This window comes from Monodon monoceros, unplaced genomic scaffold (assembly GCF_005190385.1).
Source record: "Monodon monoceros isolate NGI ecotype Baffin Bay Population unplaced genomic scaffold, NGI_Narwhal_1 Super_Scaffold_2, whole genome shotgun sequence".
Taxonomy (NCBI): domain Eukaryota; kingdom Metazoa; phylum Chordata; class Mammalia; order Artiodactyla; family Monodontidae; genus Monodon; species Monodon monoceros.
The window spans coordinates 17,407,627-17,428,128 of record NW_021703776.1 but is presented as its reverse complement, the minus strand read 5'-3'; the positions used below and the strand labels follow the sequence as shown (position 1 = coordinate 17,428,128).

General features: G+C 49.9%; 1 protein-coding gene across 15 annotated transcripts in view; it reads right to left on the bottom strand.

The window, feature by feature from the left end:
• Positions 1-20,502, bottom strand: part of ATXN7L1 (ataxin 7 like 1) — a 243,690-nt gene that overhangs the window by 29,716 nt on the left and 193,472 nt on the right. For 14 of the 15 annotated variants that reach the window (XR_003795185.1, XM_029233303.1, XM_029233302.1 and 11 more), the window contains 3 exons: positions 10,326-10,609; positions 7,077-7,159; positions 5,957-6,213 (listed from right to left, as the gene is read on the bottom strand). Coding sequence is in view for 14 of the 15 variants with exons in the window: in XM_029233303.1 (XP_029089136.1) it covers positions 5,957-6,213; positions 7,077-7,159; positions 10,326-10,609 (624 nt within the window). In the remaining variant the exon portion in view is untranslated. Of the gene's footprint in view, positions 1-5,956; positions 6,214-7,076; positions 7,160-10,325; positions 10,610-20,502 lie in introns of those variants that run through there. The other variant, XM_029233315.1, reaches the window with a different exon arrangement.

Genomic DNA, 20,502 nt, shown 5'->3' with positions numbered 1-20,502 from the left:
ATGAACCAGAGAGACTCTAGACGTGGGGCCCCCAGGCTCAGCAGAGACCAGGAGGGGGCACAGGGCTAAAAACAGGAGGACTGTGGGCTGCCCCTGGTCAGATCCTTAGTTGGCACTGCCAGAATGCCTATTACCAGGTACATCAGCAGGCAGGGCTCTTCCCTCAGGAAACTGAATGGCCCTGGAGAAAAGGCTTCCACAGCTTGCCTTTGGGAATATTCCAACAAAAGGCTGACTGGTGACATGATGACCTTTCGGTTGATAGTCCCACATAGACCTCCAATGAGCCTGTTAGAGCCTCTCTTTTAAATATGAATGGTTAGAGATAACCAAACATTCCCGGAACATCTCCAACATGAGCTGACCAACCAAACATCAAACACATGAACACATATATGAAACAAACTTGGGGGAAATGAAGAGAAAGGAAGAAAAGAGGAGGGGCTTCCCTGGAGATCCGGTGGTTAAGACTCTGCCCTTCCACTGCAGGGGGTGTGGGTTTGATCCCTGGTTGGGGAACTAAGATCCCGCATGCCGATAAAAAGAACCAGATCCTAAAATTTAACAAGTAAATCGTAAACTATTTAATATACAGTTTTGAAGAGTAAAGTAAAAAAATCTTTTAGAAAGTGGAACAAGAGATTGAGAGACAACAGGAGAAAGGAGGTAAGAGGATGAAGAGGTCAGAGCAAATGATCCAACATCCAACTAACAGGAGGTTAAGAAAGAGACTAAAGACATAGTGGGGAGAAAACGATTTAGCATGTAACATGGGAAAACATCCCAGAAACAGGTGTTTCCAGGTTGAAAGGATCTACTGAGTACCTAGAACAATGAATGAAAAAAGACCTACATCAAGGGGGATCCCCAGGAAATTTCAGAGCCCCATGCTTCAGCAATTAAAAATGGAATCAGAATGTTATGAAACTCCTCAATAAAAACCTTCGATGCCAGAAGCCAATGGAAAAATTGTCTTCAGTCTTCTGTAGGGAAATAATTCTCAATCCAGTTATATACTCAGAGAGATGATCAATTAAGTGTGAGGGTAGAATAAAAACATTTTCAGGTGTATAAGGATTCTAAAAATTGACCTCCCATGTCCCTTTTCACAGGAAGCTAATGGAGAAGATACTCCATCAAATAAAGGAGCAAACCAACAGAGAAGGTGGCAAAGGGATCCAGGAAACAGGTGCTCCAACACAGAGAGGGTCAACAGAGTTCCAGGATGGTAGGAACTACTGTTTTTCACTCTAACCCTTTTAGTACTATTTAGTTTTTGAACTATGTGTCTATACTATGTTGATTTAAAAAAAAGAAGTTTCGTTAAGAAAAAAAAATCTTAGAACAGTTGAAACACTCAATAGTAAGTTCCAGTTGCCAGACAAAAGGGGAGGGGAGGAGAATTGTGGAGAGTAAAGCTGAGCATGAAAACTGCGAGCTGCAGAGCAGAATCAGCTCTGAGAACCAAGACAGAAACATGAAGGAAGGACGCTGGGCACATGTGTGCATGTGCACAATGGGAAGGAGCTCTGGATGTCCTCGTTTTTAGACTTGTGTCACTCAGGACGTGGGCACCCTCCCGGTGATGACGGAATGGCGGATGCTTTCAAGACCTCCTCCCAGCTCTGATCACTGCCCTCCAGGGTGGAACCTGGAGGGATGGAGTGCGTTGGGACCAGCTTGCGTCTCAAAAAAGCCAAGGCTTGGAGAGGATGATGGGGAATTGGGCAACTGGCCATGAGAAAGTGTGGGAAAAGTCTCACAAGTGTTAAGCTGCCGTCCAACCTTTCTTCCTCAGCACTACATTACCCCTCGCCCCTCCACTTACCAGTCTGGTCTAAAGACAGTGCATGTGATGATGGTCCCTGTCCAGTTACACCCAGAGAAACTTGAAGTCCCCTAACCCCCACCACTTTGAGGAAGCACGAGCAAAACAACTGACCTTAACTGAGTCCTTACTGCATGTAGGCACGTCACATACCTTTTCTCATTGGAGCTACCCACTGCCTTAGGTGCGCGTAACTATGACCTACACTTCTCAGATGAGGACATTGGTTGCCAAGCTAGTAAAAAGTGGAAATGAGACTGGGCTCTGCCTGCTTGACTTCAAAGGCCCCCCTGTTGAGAAATGAGTAGGAAAAGCCCAGGGATAAACATAAGTCAAGGAGAGAAATGGCTTCCACTTTGGCGTTTACTCTATGTAATGAAGTAGCTTTTACTCCAGACTCACCTCTGCCCTTTTCAGGTATCTAGGACCTTCTGCCTCTTTCCCTGCTGCCCTTGTCAGTCTTAGATTCATTGGCATTTGCCATTTTATACTTTAAGGGGAGATGTGTGAGCATCTATGAGACAGAGGGGAATGTGCCCAGATCTTGGCAGCACTGACCTCCACAGCTGACCCTTCCTCCCTCTGCTGCCCCCCTTCCTCGAACCCCCGCGCCTTTCCAACAGAGTCCTGATGGCTTTGGTTGGCCTGGTCATTCATAGCCCTTGGGCTCTGTGGGGCAAATAATGTGTTTCCTTAGAGTTGGGGGCAAAGAAACAGAGCATACTGGTATGTTATCCAAGGGGCCCCAGGTTGAAGGACAGAGGCCAGGAGGACAGGTGAATGGAAATCAGGTAGCACTGAGGCTCCCATTGCTTTCCCATTGACTACCACTGCCCCCTACTACCAGCGACCATGAACTGAGTGCTTATGATGAGCTTGGTATTTTATCTCACTTAATTCTCCTTAGCTCTGTTTGACAGTTGAGCAATTTGAGGCCAGAGAGGCTGAGAGATATGGCCACGTTCATCTAGTTAGCAGACAAGGAGTTGAGCCTTGCACTTCCAATCCTGTTTCAACCCTTGCTAGCTAACTTTCACTTTTCCAATCCTAGACCCAAGTCCCTCTTTCAGGAACCCCTGACAAGGATGGGTTGCAACGCAAAAATATGGCAACTGGAATATTTTCAAGGTTACCAAAATGATATTTAAGATATAAATTCACACGCTGTTAGCATTTCCTACAAGAGAAATTCACGATTGGGAAGGGATAACCATAATTCCATTCATGTGTGACAATTTTTTTGGGGGCCAATTATAGATAATGAGTGTGACTGAAACATCTATTATATTTACATCATTAATATGAGGAAAATAACTGCTTTAAGTCTTATGTGGGTATGTTTACTTCTGATCATGCTTTTTCTTTTTTCTTTTCTTTTCTTTTTTTTTTTTGCGGTACGCAAAAAAAGGCCACTGTTGTGGCCTCTCCCGTTGCGGAGCACAGGCTCCGGACACACAGGCTCAGCGGCCATGGCTCACGGGCCCAGTCACTCCGCGGCATGTGGGATCTTCCCGGACCAGGGCACGAACCCGCGTCCCCTGCATCGGCAGGCGGACTCTCAACCACTGCACCACCAGGGAAGCCCTGATCATGCTTTTTCGATCTCTGACGGCATGGGGTCTCGTGTGAACCTAAAACAACTGAAAAAGGACGTTATTTCCCACTAACTGTGGAACAGAGTTCACCCCTGAGTTTTCTGGTGCCTTGAAAGCGTCCTCAAAAATTATTCTCTTACCAACATTTGTAATGTGCTCCTTGGCCTCCCCTTTTCCTTCAGAGACATTCTTTTGTGCCGATTAACCTCACCCTCTCCCTTTCTTCTATTTCCCTAAAAGAACATAAACACCTGGCATTTCTCTATTGACAAACATTCCCCTGAAAATTAAACCAAAAAAGTAACAGAAAGAAGCAGCTCTTAAGGCTCCACTATTGCCTGTTTCATTTTTTAACGGCTGCCCCCAGCTTCTCTGTTAAGCCAGGTACCACTGCTTGGGTGCTAAGTGCCTGCATCAGTCAAAATCGATGGAGAAATGTATAATAAAAGAGTTTTCAAACTGGGGTTCCCTGGAGTCCTTGGGGAAGCTGAGGTGATCCCTTGGATGGGCTGGGGGACAGTGGGTCCTGGGTACACGTGCGATGAGAGCAGGGTTGAGCGGGCTTCAGGTGGAGGCAGGTCTGCTTTTATATCGGGTACCATGTAAGGTTCTGTGGGAACAAAAAAGTTCCATCGCCACCAAGAAGTTTGAAAGCTACTGTATATAGAATTGAAGCCCCTTCCAGAAGTTTGGAGCAGAACTGTGTCCCCAAGGGTAGTATCCTTCACCAACATCTGGCATTACAGTGAGAAATTATAAAACGATCTTGGAAAATGAGGGGTGGCAAGGACAGTGGCAAGTAAACGGATGACGACAACGACCCGACAATGGTTATGATGATGGAGATGTGTGGGTGGTGACTCCATCTGACTCCATCCCCCCAGATGCCTGAGGCTGAGCTTCGTGATTCCAAGAGAGGGGCTCCAGCTGCCAAACTGGTCAGGCTTGCACCAAAGTGTAAGGCATGAGAGATCCTGGTAGGTTAGTAACAACTGTCATCAAATATTTGCTTTGCTTTAAAATAAATTCCTTCCCCTTCTTTTGTAACTATATTCTCTTAATGCCTACTTGCTGACTGGACAATTACTCTTTGAGACTCACAGTGTATGCATTAAAAGTCATCAGAGGGGACTTCCCTGGTGGCGCAGTTGTTAAGAATCCGCCTGCCAATGCAGGAGACACGGGTTCGAGCCCTGGTCCAGGAAGATCCTACATGCTGCAGAGCAACTAAGCCCGTGCACCACAACTACTGAGCCTGTGCTCTAGAGCCCACGAGCCACAACTACTGAGCCTGCGTGCCACAACTACTGAAGCCCGTGCGCCTAGAGCCCGCGCTCCGCAACAAGAGAAGCCACCGCAATGAGACGCCCGTGCACCGCAACAAAGAGTAGCTCCTGCTCGTTGCAACTAGAGAAAGCCTGTGTGCAGCAAAGAAGGCCCAACGCAGCCAAAAGAACCAAAAATCAGAGGATACTAATATCTGCACTTATATTGCGTTATTAATGTTTTCTTTTTATGATGCTATGGATATTTGAGTCTCATCTCCTAAACTCCAAATTCTTGAAAAGCAGGATCTAGTTTCATTCATCTCTGTGCCCCTGCCTGAGAGTACCTAACACAGCACCTTGCTTATGGAGCAAGCACTCAATAAATATTTTTGAACGAGGGTTACCTGTCCTATCACCTGGAAATCGGTCTGTGGCTCATTACGGCACTCCACTGCCTGTCAAAACACACATACGTGGATTTTCAACCCACGTGGAATTTTTTTCTCCCTCCCTCTTTTTTTTTGGCCACGCTGCGTGGCATGTGGGATCTTAGCTCCCCGAGCAGGGATCGAACCCGTGCCCCCTGCAGTGGAAGCTTGGAATCCTAACCACTGGACTGCCAGGGAATTCCCCCAGGTGGGTTTTGTTTTCTCTTCTTTCCTTTCTGTCCAGGACGACCAAATAAAACCCCAAAGAGGTGGCTCAGCTTTCTTGGTATGGAGGGAAATGTAAGGACAGACAGCCCTGTCACGGCAATTTTCCCTTTACCCTGACCATTGGAGAGTTGTGGAAAAAATTCACAAAATATCATGGCAAGTGGGCTCCTAGGCTGTGCTGACTACCCATCCCCCCAGGCTTCCCCCACTCTCTGCTCCAGGAATCTTCAACTAATCTAAAAACTTTCAGGTGACCAGAAAGTTGCCTGGTGGTTGAGTGTCATCCTTTCAGCTATTTATTTCTAGCTGACTCTTACGCCGTGAAAACACATCCTGTCGGATATAGGTCTGCTATGGAGGATGACAACCACGGCAACGATGACCACGGTGAGGATGACAACGGTGACAGCAGTAACATCCACTGAACGCTACGTGGCAGGCACTGGGCTGAGCCCCTCACGCCCATTCTCTCCTTTCAACTTCACAACCACCTCCCCAAGTAGGACGATAACAACTCCCATTTCACACGTGATCCGACCACATACGACCCAGCCAGGCAGGGTCACTTGACCAAGGACTCAAGGCTTCTATCACCCAGGTGGGACTTACCTAGGAAGCACAGAGTTAGGTGGCCTGGATTTTGCAGGGGACGCGACTTTAGGTTCTGGGCCCAAGCTCCCTGAAGATCCCGGCAGCGAGTCCTGCGCTGGCCCGGATGGGTTTGGAAGTACTTCCCTTGCCGAAGTCAGGAGATGCTCTTTATCTTTAACTTCTTTTTCCCGGGACTTGGCTTTGTGTTCCGCCAGAAGGAGGTCAAATTGTTTTTTCCGGCCTGGGACTGCCCTCCGATGGCTTAGTGAGTGAGTCTAAGGAGAAGAGAGACGGAAAGCACAGCCTCTTTGATCAGCACATAAACCTGCTTCCCCAGGCCCTCCATTTCAGAAACAGCAATTCATGGGAATTTAGAGGTGCTTGAAAAGTCAACTTCAAGGCAACAGCTCCTGTTCTGTGGCTGGGAAGAGGCAGAGACCACACAAAACGCAACCGTGCCCTACGCTCCTGGCGTTAAGAAGCCAAAGCTTCCTCCAAAAAATGGCATAAGATGACGAGCTTCAGCGCAGAACCCATGAGAACCTCTCTGATGAAAGGCAACGGTGAGGGCGTGCTGGAGTTAATCCAGGTGCAGGTGGGAGGCTTGCTTTGGCCCAGACACACAGAGCCACCAAGCAGAGAGGGCCACAGCCTCCATCCCAAGAGGCACTGGCAGTTCAGTATGAAATACGGGGCTGGGGGCCACCCACTGGCGGCCGCCTTGGGTCAGCCGTCCCCTGGCCACCCCGCTGTGGCTGGATCAGGGGCACGGCGGCTCGTCCTCCCCTCCGGGGCTGCCTTTCAGGGCGCTGCCACCGCCGCCGCGCTGCTCCTGCATACATTAAAACGTAGCAGGGTTTAGAACCGCCTGTGAGTGCCTATAAATACAATTTACTGTCTGGCCTCACAAGTAACAGGGGAAGCCTATTTTTTTTTTTTTTTTTCCCTTCTTAAAAAGCCAGCCAGCTTGAGGCAGGCGCTCTGCTACCATGGAAGAGAAGAAAGCATTTCCCTTACAAAGAACAGCTGGGGGTCATGTCGAGGCTCCACACCCTGCCGTGTGCAGAGAGTGGCATGCAAACATTTCGACAAAGGCCCCAGCGAGAGCAGGAAGTATTTTTTATGGAAAGAGAAATACCTTGCAGGTGAGGGATCTTGTGCAAGGTTTCTTTGTCTCGGGATCCAATACTCCACAGTGTTTATTTGGGTCAAATTCTCTCTCTGGTTTAAGAAACAAACAAAAAATATAAGAAAAAAGGAGACTAAATAGGATTTGGCATTAAGACCACATTTTTAAAAAAATGCACATTTGCACCAACAAGTGAGACATTGTCAGGCAATCTGTTTTTTTTGGTTTGTTTTTTTTTCCAACCGGCTGCTAAAATGCTTCCAGAACCGCTGGGGGAAGATGGCGCTCCCCTCTGAACCCAAGAATTCCCAAGTCCAGCGGGAGGCGGTAGGGATCGGAATGCACAAGGGAATGGGGGGTGGGGGGTGGGCAGCGGAGGGAAAGGAGCCACTTGCTCTCACACTTTCACTCCAAACAATTCCCCCGGTACCTTTGGGCAGAGGTGGCTGCAGACCAGGGAGAACCACCTGAGGCCCAAGGGCCACTTTTCCCCCCGGGGTAGCTCCAAGAATACATCACCAACCCCTTCCTGCCCTGCCTCCCTAATAGTTTTAGCCATTTAAGTGGGAGATTATTCCTTGACATGTCAGTGTGACCTGCCTCTCTCAATGCTTTGCAAAGTCCTCAGCACGAGGCTTTCCACGCAGCCTTGCTGGCCAGAAAAATCATTTCCCGGATTCAGGAACATATAGGCAGGGGCAGGGGCAGGTGTGGGCTTTACACTGGGGCTGAACCTGAAGGTGCAGAGAGGGCAGGGCCTGTTAGTGTCACAGTCGCTCTGCCCCTGGACTGAGACCTGATGCTCCAGATGGGAACAAGCCGGGTCCCTCGGGGACCTGCTGAGGGAGGCGGGCTTTCCCCAGATCCTGCCTTCCCACTGGACTCCTGATGGCTCATGTTGGGGTTACTTCTAAGGAATCTGCTCTTTTTATGCCCATTTTGGATCCTTCACCCCTTCTGGATTACAGAAATGCTCTCCTCCCCTGGAAAACGAGGGGATGTGCGGCAATCTCTTAAGAACCCTTCAGGCTTTAAAGTTCCACCTCTTGATGACCTGTGCCATTTCTGGAAGGCACCCAACAAACACCTGAGTCCTGCAGGGCAGGAATGACATAGCTCTTCTGAGCATCCAGGGAGACAGGCAGCAGCATTGGCGGGTGGGTGGATGGGCGCGCGGGGGGAGTGTATATATACTTGGTGGAATGTCTCCTTAAGGGCCTCCAATGGCTGCAAGCTAAAAAGAGGTTACCTTGACTGAAAAACTGCCTGAACTTAGTGGAGTAAGCTCTGACCATAATAAATGAATGCATTCTATTTTTAAAAGAAGGTTTGGGAGCTGTGGGGAGGTTGCGACAGTGGTGATGATGATGTTTGCAATAAAACCATTCTCATGTCCAAGACAGATTTCCTGGTTGACTATCAAAATGCATCCTGCCTCTTTCTTTTGCTTTTGTCTTCTTTTTTTAAGCTTCATTTTTAAGGAAAGAAAACTGCTAGGCCTGGAGATGTTCACTTCCTACGAGCCCTCTCTGCCCACCGAGGAGGGTCTGGGTGCCAGGCTGAAGGCTGCCTGGTGTGAGTTCTTTCCCTTGGGCCTGGCGGAGTCAGACCCGTGCCCAGATCCACACCGGCACTCGTGCTGGCCTGGAACTGAGCAGGTTGTTTGGCTGGGGGTAGGAGCTGGCTGCCAAATGTGAAAGTGAGAGAGAAATAGCAAAAGACCCAATGAGACAAAACCACCAACAAAATGCAAAATCCCCAAACACACAAAAAATGCCCGACCAACTTCAGATCAAGGTGCCGGCTGGAAGCCATGGTCATACTTCTGCCAGGAGGAGGAAGCCGGCCTCACTGCGCCCAGACAGGCCTATTGGATTGCCCCCTCTGCAGAGTGAAGATGAACTTTCCCTGCAGGGAGACAGCCAGGAGCGGGGGGCTCCGTCCACACAGTGAGGCCCCCGCCCTCAAGAGAGCACCGGGCTCTGCCTTTCTTTCTGGACAGCAGGTGGAAAGGACATGGAGAGATTTTCAGGGTAAAATAACTGTGTCATTAGAATGCTTTGGGCCTGAGGTACTTTTAAGAAGTAAACTTTTTAAAAGTGACAGAGGTAAGATAGAGAAACTGAAACACATATAAACACAAAGTACAAAATGAAAATGACCCACAATTCTTGGGGTGCTTAGGAATTATGCTCATACCAGAGGACACAGCTTCACTCTCACAGGGCAGCTTACCCCGTACGGTGGACCCATGAACAACGTGGGTTTGAACTGTGCAGGTCCACTTACACGCGGATCTTTTGCAATAGTACATACTGCAGTTCTACATGATTGCAGGTTGGCTGAATCCGCAAATACAGAGGAACTGCAGATACAGAGGGCCAACTAGAAATTATACAGGGATTTTTGACTGCGTGGAGGGTCGGCACCCCTAATCCCTGCGCTGTTCAAGGGTCAACTGTATTTTGTTTTTTCTGGTTGACATTTGATAAATGCCCAGAGTGTGTGAAGAAGTTATAAAGTTTATAGCTTTTCTTGGTCTTTTAGAGAAAGTAAAACTGCCAGATTTCCTTCTACAACAATCCCAAAGCAACTATCACCCACTTGAGGGCCCCTAAGCGCAACCATTGTCTTAAGGACTGGCCGTGTGCACCTTTCTGGGTACCCTGAGGTACTCGGGCAACCAAGTAGATCGGAGAGAGACCCTTCAACACCCCATCTGCTGTGCCAGTCCAAGCGTTTCCAGATGGAAATTCCAATCTGCTTATGTGGGAAAGGCAGTTGCAGCCCCAGACCACAGAATCAACCTGGAAACCAACGAGACCAAAGGATGGAGATGGGCAGACAGCACCGAGGCGACTGTCCCAAGCCTGCCCTGAGCTACTGGGAGATATCACGGTGGATTGCCCGACTCTGCTTTCCGGAACCCAGGGGCAGTTCAGCCTGTCAGTGTGAGGACAAGACCCTCCGAATCCACAGACTGCTGAGGGGTTGCAGAGCCTCCTGCCTTGGGGTCACTAAGGTAACTGCTGCTCAGGGCTGGGCTGAGCGAGGTGCCACATCTGGCCCGGGATTAAGAGAACCAGTTCTCCCCTGTATTTTTAGGGGCGGGGGAGGTTCCCGTTGGCAGGTAAACTCCGTGTCTCCCTTAAAACGAAACAGACCTGCTCTATGATAAGAAAGCATCACTCCCTCGTTCTGGACGCAACTCAACTGCAATCTGATCACGAGCCAGACTCGAAGGACACAGACACGTACCTGAAAGTCTCCTGTAAGGCTTGTTGTTGTTTTTGGTGCCATTTTGGTGTTTCTTGTCTATGGTGGCAGACAAAATTCCTTTGCCATTTAAGATCTTCTCTGGGGAAGGTGGCACTGACTTGGACATCAAGACCGGCTTAATGACAGGCGGGGTGGAGACGGCAGAGGATGAGGTGGAGCAGAAAGTGACCGCAGTAGTGGCTGCAGAGTTCATTTTGACATTGGCACCATCTGCCTTCACTAGGTTAGGAATTTTCTCTAAACTGACTACGGGAACCGGAACACTGAAAAATAAATGAACAAACACACACAATTGCCTTCTTTGATTCATCTGGTCTGCTGAGAAGACATGCCTGCTTATCATTATCAGGACACTTCCGTATCACTTATTTATACTCCTCCTATACGAGAGCAGCAGGACTCCAGTTCTGATGGGAGGGAGATGCACGCCTTGGAAAGGACCAAGAGCGGGTGTGAGGCTGGCACAGCGCCAGGGATGGCATCAGAACTGATTACCTCCTGGACCGGTTGTCCCCGTAGATCCTGCAGCTCCCCCTTTCCCAGTCCCTTTAGTCGGCAGTCTCTGAGACAGCACCTTGGGCAGAACAAGGCACCTGCCGTGAAGCTCAGGAAACGATGCTCTCTGTCCACGAAGGCCGTTGTGCCACGGAGCCGCGTGCTGAATCACGCCCCCTCCCCCCCGCTGCTCGGCTGGTCTCCCACCCAGGCGATCGGGCCTGACATCTGTTTAGCTCGGAGCTCACACAACACGGAGGCATGGCTGCGGGCCAGCGTGCCACGCTATACACTGTCAGAGGACTTTTGGATCACTCATATCCCGGGGATGGGCTCAAATTGAGTGAGCCGCCATGGAACATTATCTAATATTCCATTTTAGGCAGCTAGCTATGTAAATAGGCAATTCTCAAGGCTGGCAGGTGAGAGGATGAATTTTAAGAAGACAGAGCACAAAGGTGTATGTGTTTGCTCTTCAGAGTCTGTCACCTTAGCCCCACTTCCCTGCCATTTCTCCTGTAACGGATATGCATTTGATTTCTGTGCATTTCATGCTGGATGACCCTGTGTCTGGGGGGCGGTGGAGAACTCTGTCTTGGGGTCTGAAAAGATGAGATGAGATGAAAAAGCTTTGTTTTGGTTCCTGAACTAGATTCCCTTTCCTCCTTGCAGGGGGGCAGGATGGGAACAACTTCAGCCCCCCAAGTCATTTCTGAGCTGAGAGTGAAGCCCACTTAGCTATCTGCATGCCAGATGGGCTAGAAGAGGGCTTAGACATGCCTGCAGACAATGGAGGGCATGAAAGACAGGCTGGTTTTGCAGGTGAGGAGTCTTATCTGCCCACATGGCTGGCTGGCTCTCCCTTCCCTAAGATTCATTCACAGATCATTTCTTTGATCAATTTGTTCATGAAATTATTTCAGCAACCCCTCAGCCCCTGCCCCTTTGCTGACTGTGGAACAGGATCCCGCATGTTATTTATAGGCCTTTGCCAGTGAGAAGGGCACTCAGTAGTGGAGCACAATGCTCCCAGACATGAGACTTCACCCCAGGACCATGTGCTTTCTTGGCCCGGGGAAGCGTGGGGTGGGACTTCAAGTCCCACGTGAGGGGAAACTGGAACAGTGGTTTTTAGTTAGACACCAAGTCACTGACAGTTCAGCCTTTGATGAGTGTTTCAATCACCGAGATATAGCTGCACTGCTGCTACTTTCTAGTTAATGGCAATTCTCAAAGCACTCCCCTATCGCTAAAGAAGAGCACAAGAAGCCCTTGAAAAGTCAGAACACTGAGAAGCTGCAAAGATATTACCTGATGAAATTAGTGCTGCGCTCCCGATTTCTTCCAAATGGTAAAAAATGCAAAGCCATGGGATATGGAATATGTCCAGGCTCATTCCTTCACTCAATTTTAAAAGACACAAATTATAGAAACCAGAGTCGCTAAGAGATATTTGTACACTTTGCTCATAGCATTATTTACAGTGGCCAAAAGGTGGAAGCAACCTAAATATCCACTGATGGATAAATGGATAAACAAAATGTGGTATATATATACAATGGAATATTATTCAGCCTTAAAAAGGAAGGAAGTTCTGACACAGGGATAAACACTGAGGACATTATGTTAAGTGAAATAGGCAAGTCAGAAAAAGGTGACTACTGTATGATTCCACTTGTATGAGGCACCTAGAGTGGTCAAGTTCACAGAGACAGAAAGGAGAATGGTGGTTGCAGGGGAGTATCCAGTTTAGCGGTACTGTTTAGTGGGTATCGAGTTGCAGTTATGCAAGCTGAAGAGTCCTGAAGATCGGCTGTACAACAATGTGAATGTACTTAATACTCCTAAACTGTGCTTTAAACATGGTTAACATGGGAAATTTTGTTACGTGTATTTTACTATAGTTAAAAAAAAAATTTTAATGTACAAACGGAAAAAAAAAATCCCACAAATTACAAACTCATGTAACTTAGATTATACTTCAATATCCTGACTTTAAAAATACATAAGCGCCTGCTTAAAAAGCTCTTGTTGATTTATCTGTCACTCTTGTTTTGACCTGCAGACTTTTATTTCTTTAGAAAAAAGTTAAACTTCAAGTGTTGATGTGAACACGTGGACTAGTAGCCAGGTGAGAAGATTCTCCAGCACGTGTGTGGCCTCCCCGCATATAGTTCCTTGTGAAGCCAAGTGAGTTCAGGAAAGGAAATTAGGGCCTTCACGCTCCAGGTCCAGCTCTTGTCCCATGAGCCGGTCTGAGTTGTGTGCTGAGTACTCATGAGCTTAGCAGACAGAGATATGACGTTGGGATAGAATGATCCAGAGCAATTAGACCAACTGAAATAAATTTTAAAACCGAGTCAAGGGGTCCTCGGATGCTCACAGTACAGCCAGCGTTTCTCCCCTGAAGTCACGGTCCAACTCCAGCAAGTCCCTTAAGGCAGCTACGAGAGCACAGGTGCAGCAGGTCCAGCCGCTGGAACAGTGCCACGTGACTCACCTCTCTGATGGTGATGCTTCTTCCTGACTGCGTGTTAGTGACTGAGCTTGAGCCAAGCCAGCGAATATGTGTGACTGACTGATCTCCTAATTTGGGATTTTCTCCACTACTTGAGCGTGGTCCACTCACAGCCTCTACTGCCAACGCTTCCGTAACTCCAGCTGGACTTCAATCCCAGTGCCCAGAGACAGGATGTGGGACTGAAGTGCATCAGAAACAAGAAGGGAAGGCTGATGTGTGGTCCTCTTGGATTGGAATGGGGGGTGTTAAGGAAAGAATGTTTCAAAGGGCTCCAAAGACCAGGTGAGGGGCGGAGCCACGGAGTAAAAAAACACCCCTGAAGCCAGGTAAGCAGCCACTTGGCAGTGGGAGGAGAAGCAAGATTGAGTTGCTGGGGTGGGAATTCTAAGGGTGTCCACTAGCTAAGGGAGAAGGGCTACAGACAGACAGGAGGACAGACTGCGGACCATCTCTGATGCTTTTTTCTTTTTCTTTTTTTGTTTGCGGTACGCGGGCCTCTCCCGCTGCGGAGCATAGGCTCCGGACGCGCAGGCTCAGCGGCCATGGCTCACGGGCCCAGCCGCTCCGCGGCATGTGGGATCTTCCCGGACCGGGGCACGAACCCGTGTCCCCTGCATTGGCAGGCGGACTCTCAACCACTGCACCACCAGGGAAGCCCTGATCCTTTTTTCTTTAGCATCCTTTCTTTCCCCCAAAGGCTTTGGGCTTTCCCTGTAAGGCAACCTGCTTGTGGCCTGAACTGAGAAGGTACTTCTGCTGGGTGTTAAGAGAAGGCAGGGAAGCAGGAAGCTCAGTGATAGTAGCAAGGGTCAAACACATCCTCGGGGGAAATGAGAGAGAGAGAGAGAGAGAGACAGAGACACAGAGAGAGAGAGACAGACACAGAAAGACCTTCCTAGTTAACTTTACCACCCTCATTCCCCAGCATAAATGTCAGCCACTGGTCCAGCTGAGAGAATTTAGTCTCCTTTCTTCATTACTATTGGCAACAGCCCCCAGATCCCAAACAGATGAACAAGGAGCAAATGATCGCAAGAAGGTACCACAGGATTTGGAAAGCCAATCCCAGAGGTTTGATTTTTTTCAGCCCTGGCTAACATAAGACACTACTGAGAGCCCCAGGTCCTGTTTCACTTACATACAGACCCCCGCATGTGAGAGGGAGGGCAGCTGCCCTAACACCATCATCTCAGGACTGCCTTCTCCTTTCTCCCATTGTCCCTTTTCCCACTCCCCTCCCTCCTCTGCCATCACCTCTCCCAGCCAATAAGTAGAGTGTTCTAGCCTGGGCAGCAGACCCTGAATAAGAGGCTCACTTTTTTTCCATTTGGAAAGAAGCCAAAAGATTCTGACCCCTGCTGTCACAGTTTGAGCATCTCCCAATTTGTGTCAAATCACAGGAGCCCCAGCACCTCCATGTGCTGCTAGGAGCTGGGAGGGGTGGAGAAGGGGCAACACCCAAATTACTAACTAAGCAATTTATTAGCCTCTTTGCTTAGTTCCCCCTAAGTTTAACAAAAGCCCCTCAAGTTCCTGTCCTTTCAATCTTAAGGGATGCACTTACACACTCACCGAGGTCTCACAATTAGTTGCATTTATCAACTCACTATTGTCCTTTCTTTGAGAAACAAGATTTGAAAGGGAAAGACGTGTCCCCACTCTTCCTGCTGCTTTCATAATGCCTGTTTTGTTTGCTTGGGAGGAACTCTCTCAGGGAGCCCAGGGCTGCAGCTTGTCCCCCTGCTGTGTCTAATATACTGGGAGCACTTATCTCCTTGTTGTCTTTGCGCCTCTGTCCCAGGTCCCCAGAAGGGATCCCACAGCCGAGAACAGTCCCCCCTCATCTTCCTTGCTGGATCTACCTTGCTTCTTTATGCTGCTTCGGCTGCCGGCGTCTTCTTCCTGGGTGCTTGGCCTGTCTGAATTTACCTTTCTGGACCAAGGAGAGTCCTCTGGCTTTAAGAAAAATGATTCTCCTGGCACCAGGTAGATTCCCCTCCCCCGCCCAGTGATGTCTGCAAAAGAGCAGAGGTGGAGAATCTTATGGTGCCGTTTCAAGGGCCACCAACGTGTTGCGGGACAAGCTGCTCTCCCTCCAGCTATGCTTTCCTGGCGATCATGATTTATCCTTCCATCATCAACAGATAAGCCTTAAAAGAATGGTCCAGAAAACCTTTAGGCCTGCAGAAATCATCACCAGCCCTGTTCCACTTAGCAGCACAGGGGAAAGATGGAGTTCACAGGCAGGAGCCTGAAGACATATGGTATTTGTGCTGTGGGTTACATGTCTGATGAGAGCTCTCAGCCGTCTGATTTCTTCCCACCAATTCCTTCCACTAAGGCCCATGAGCCTGTGTTTCTGGTCTGGCAGAATTTTGAGGATCTCTAACTCACTGGCTGACCCTTGAAAGGGTCATCTCACCCAGCCTCTTGCCTTCCAAGAAGGGATAGTAGGTAAGTCATCCCAAAGCAAAAGGAATTGACCTTATTTTAAAAGGCCCTCAGAGAAGGAATTCTACTTGGCTCTCTTGGATGCATTTTGGGGGCTGCTATCAGGCCATTAAGTCAAATTTAGATTCTTTAAATTGAAGGAATGCTTGGGACATGCTTGAAGTCTGGGAGTCAGGCAATCCCTAAGAATCAGCCTAAATAACAGAGCTGCAAAGTCCTATTTTGGTACAATAGACACAGGAAGTGCTATATAAATCCTGACGAATGAATGCATAGTATTTTTTTCAATCTGGAAAACGTTTGGGAAAACTTTCAGAAAGCCAATTTGTCAACACCTGAAGCAAACAGTAATCAACCACCGAGCACGGGAAATAAGGAAATCTGCCAGATTAACATTATTCTGCGGCCGAGTGTCAGGCCTGGTGGGCAGAGAGGAAGCACCATGCATAATCTCTCCTGGCCTTTGCACAGTTTTGGATGCCCTCCTACATAACACACCCTCAGCAAGCTGGCAAAATGTGGTTAGACCACACAGCTACTGGGGGTGAGTGGCCCTGGCAGCTGAGGCAAAAAACGATTGGTTAGCAGCGTCTCGTGCCAGCCCAGAGTCGTACCCACAGGAGCTCGCAGGGGCCCATCGCTGGCCAAGAAGATTAAAGTGTGTCAAGAAGACTCATCAGTGACTTGGGTGATAGGTCAAGATCTCATCCATCAATTGCGGGAAGAGGCGGTTAGTTGCTGGGAAGAATGATGTGCGACTTTCCCTTAGGAGGCAGGGAGAAATGAACAAGCTGACGCTGACAAATTGTAAACGTGGCCAGAGGCAAGAAGGATCAAATCAGAGAGAACAAGTAGGGCTGAGTTGGGGGTCTGTGCCTTGTCATTGTTCTGGTAAGGTCATAGAATGTGGAAGGTGTTGCAAGATAACTTAGGATAATGGTTGGGAATACAGGCTTTGAAATCAGACAAACCTAGATCCAAATCCTGCCTTTTCTATTGCTAGATGCATTATGGTGGGAAAGCCATCTGACTTCTGTGGGAATTAAAAGATGGCGGTCAGGGCTTCCCTGGTGGCGCAGTGGTTGAGAGTCCGCCTGCCGATGCAGGGGACACGGGTTCGTGCCCCGGTCTGGGAAGATCCCACATGCTGCGGAGCGGCTGGGCCCGTGAGCCATGGCCGCTGAGCCTGCGCGTCCGGAGCCTGTGCTCCGCAACGGGAGAGGCCACAGCGATGAGAGGCCCGCGTACCGCAAAACAAAACAAAAAAAAGATGGCGGTCAGCCTGGCAAGTGCATGAGCGGGGCCTCTGTTCCACCTCACCTCCTCGGCAGGGTGGCCTCGCAGTGCAAAGCCCAGGCAGGCATGTGAGGCTGCCCTGCCTGGCTCATCTCAGAATTTCACTACTCTGGCTTCAGTTTCCTTATCAGTAAAATGAAGGTCATGACAGATATCTGAAGTGATTGACAGAGATAATACATATACAGTGCTTAGCATGGTGCTTGGGCACATAGTTGGTCCTCAATAAATTGCAGCAAAAACAAAAAGGGGGAGAGGATCACGCCGTCCCCTCTCCCTACTGCCCCTGATGCTTCTGGGGTGCAAGTCACTGTCACCATCAGAACTTTTTGTCCTCTTAGCCCTTCTGGTCCCATGATGGGGGGAGGGGTGGAAGAGGATGTGGGGGGCATGAGTGGAAGATGGGTGGGAGCAGATGGCCCTCCATATTTACCCAGAGTGGAGGACCACTTCTTGGGGGTGCAGAAGGGGAAAGACAGAGCCGAGTAAGAAGGCTTTTCAGCCTCAATCCCTTTCCAGGAGCCCTCAGCCCTACTTCACAATCCCACCTGCTTCTCTATCTCTAGTCTCCTAGGCACTGCCCAAGCCTGGACTAGTGGTGAAAGCTCCCACCTGCATACACATTCTAGAAGAGTGAGAGGAACTCCAGCCTCCTCTCATACGAACACGTAGTCTCCTGCAACCCTGACTTGTGTGAGGCAATGGGGGTCCTTGCTGGCCCTAAGACGCCTTCTGGAAGAAGAACTGTATGTGCCCCCTTCTAGGCGGTTCCACATTCCCTGGAAGCAGGAAGTTCCAGCATCAGCCTCTGTTTAGTGTCTCTGACACTTCTGTTAATCAGGGCTTCCCAGGGCACGGAGCTCAGAAGGTGGTCTCCGAACCCAATGGGAGATCAATGGGCACTAAATGCCCTGACATTCCTGGGGAGTCATAATACCCCAAGATCATGGGAAAAATCAGCAAGCCAGAGGAGAGAGGAAGATAACGAAGGGAAAACAGAGTCCTGGCACAGTAGAGGGTACATGAAGCTGGACAGGCTGTCTCCGGAGTGCACTGGGGACCAGCCTGCCTGCAGGGGTGCAGCCCCGGGCAGTGAGTCCGGGTGGAATTTAAGACAAGCCCAAACCAAACCAACCATACCTGCTCAGTGCCTTTCCTTCTACATGTGAGAACGAAAAGCCTCACAATGAAAATGAGTACCCAGTGAAATTCTCATCAAGGCATAAACGGTATCAAGGGCCTTTCAGGGCAGGATTTCAGATGAAGGAGATCAGGAAGCAAGTGGATTCTGGAGGGAGCGATGGTACAGGGCATAACGGAGCCCTCAGCGCCGGCCCAGTCCAGACTCGGCTCAGGAGTTGCCAAGTGGGCGCGCTCCCGCCTGCAGCCACCAGAGGTCATCGGCTCCCGCTGCTGGAGCTACAAGCTGCCCTGCCTGCCGGGCCTACCCCTCGCCTTCCGGGGCCCGCGCAGCCAGCACGTTCATTGCCTCCCTCAAACCCTGCAGCCAACACCGCCCCAGAGGGAGAGACGGGACCCTCACAGAACATCTTCCATCCCCCTGCCAGGGAAGGCGGGGAACCGGGACCGGGGGTCAGGCCCTCTGCTTTTGCTTTCAGGAAGCTTGTTCTGAGCATAGCACCCCTGGCTGCCGTCAGCGCCCAAGCCTCTGCTCCCAGCTTCTTTCACAGGGCCACTTCCCCAGGAAGCATCTTTCCTCTCGACCTCTTCCTCCTTCTCCGTATTGGAATCCAGAACTGGGCAGGCAGCCCCGCACCCAAGCCACCTCCATCCAGGAGGCCAAGCCCTACAGCAGACTCAGGAAATGCTTTGCCCCGAATTAAATACACTTTGCGTTTTTAAAAAGCTCTGCGTTAGCAACATCACCATCCAGTTGGAGACCTTCCCCCACGGTGTCACCCTTTCTGCGTCACCACTTCAGGCCTCGTGCTCACCGTCATCACGGCTTGCCTGAACCTGTATCGAAATCCCATCATCATCCAGCCTCTCTCTGTGCTCAATCCATCTCCACCAATGCAAATCCGACCCTGCTATCCTGCTGCTTAGAAGACTTTGTGGGCTCCCCACTGCCCAGGGGACCAAGTCCAACCTCGCAGCTGCCGCCCCCGACGGTTCCCGCCCCGGGCACCTTCTCCCAGCGCCTCGCGGGACTCTAGCTCCTGGAACACTGTGTCCATTCGCCTGGCTCTGGGCCTTTGCGTGGGTGGGCAGTTCCTCCTGCTGCCGTGCCCGCCTCCCTCCTCAGGGTGAACACGCCCCCATCTGCCCTGATCCGGATGACGGGTCCTCTCCTCCCTCAGCGCTGGCTGTGCCTTCCTTGGTCTTTCTGCCACACTTATCACAACAAAGAGCAAGGTTTTAGTTCTAAGACTCTGTGGCCCGGCCAGGCCATGAACTACCCGAGGGCGGGGATTTGGACCAAGTGCATACATCACTCTGGAGTTATCCCAGCGACATACATACTATTTAGCACTTAGGCTCAATCAGTGTTTGATGACTGAGTCAATGTTTGCAGTGAAGGTTAAATCACGTAACACAATACGAAGCAAAGCAGCTCTCTAGCAGCACAAATGCTTTAGGAAAGGACCAGCCTGCAGCTGTCTCTCTTCTTGGTAGAGGAGCCATGGTGATGACAACACTGCAGGGGTGTTGTCGACCTCCCCCCATCCCTCATGCCTCTCACTCGCCCTTGCCATGCACACACTGAGCACTGCCAGGCGCTGGGCGGTAGGCTGCGCCCACACGGGAGGTCGTGTTTCCTCCTCACCCTTAATTTATAGATGAGGAACCTGAGGCTTAGAAAGGTTGACCCAGGGCATTCGTTCAGCAAAGTGAAGGGCGAGAAAGGGGTTGAACTTCAGGGAGCTCTAAGGGCGGGGATCTTTATCACAGCCCCAGCTCCACCCCTGTCCAGCTGTGTGTGCCACCTCAGGGAGATCTGTTTCCTCATCTCATCACCGAGCAGCCTTGAGGCGCAAAAGGGAGTGGGGCTATTGGGATTTCCCTGGCGGTCCGGTGGTTAGGACTCTGCGCTCTCACTGCTGAGGGCCTGGGTTTGATCCCTGGTTGGGGAACTAAGATCCCACAAGTCTCCCGGTGCTGCCAAAAAACAACAACAAAAAACAAACATAGAAGCAAAAAGAAACCGAAAAAAAAAGGGAGTGGGGCTACGAAGGCATCTAAAAATTACAATGTGGTCTGCAGATATGAAGGACCATGGCTTCATGGCTCAGACTCTCTATCTCCAGTCATGCCACTTCTTTTCTCTCCCCAGCTGTCATAGCCTGTATTTTCCTTCCTTAGACTCTGGTCTCTATTTTTGAGCACTTCTGTGACTTGACGAGGTCAGTTGAGTTTACACCCAAGGAGCTG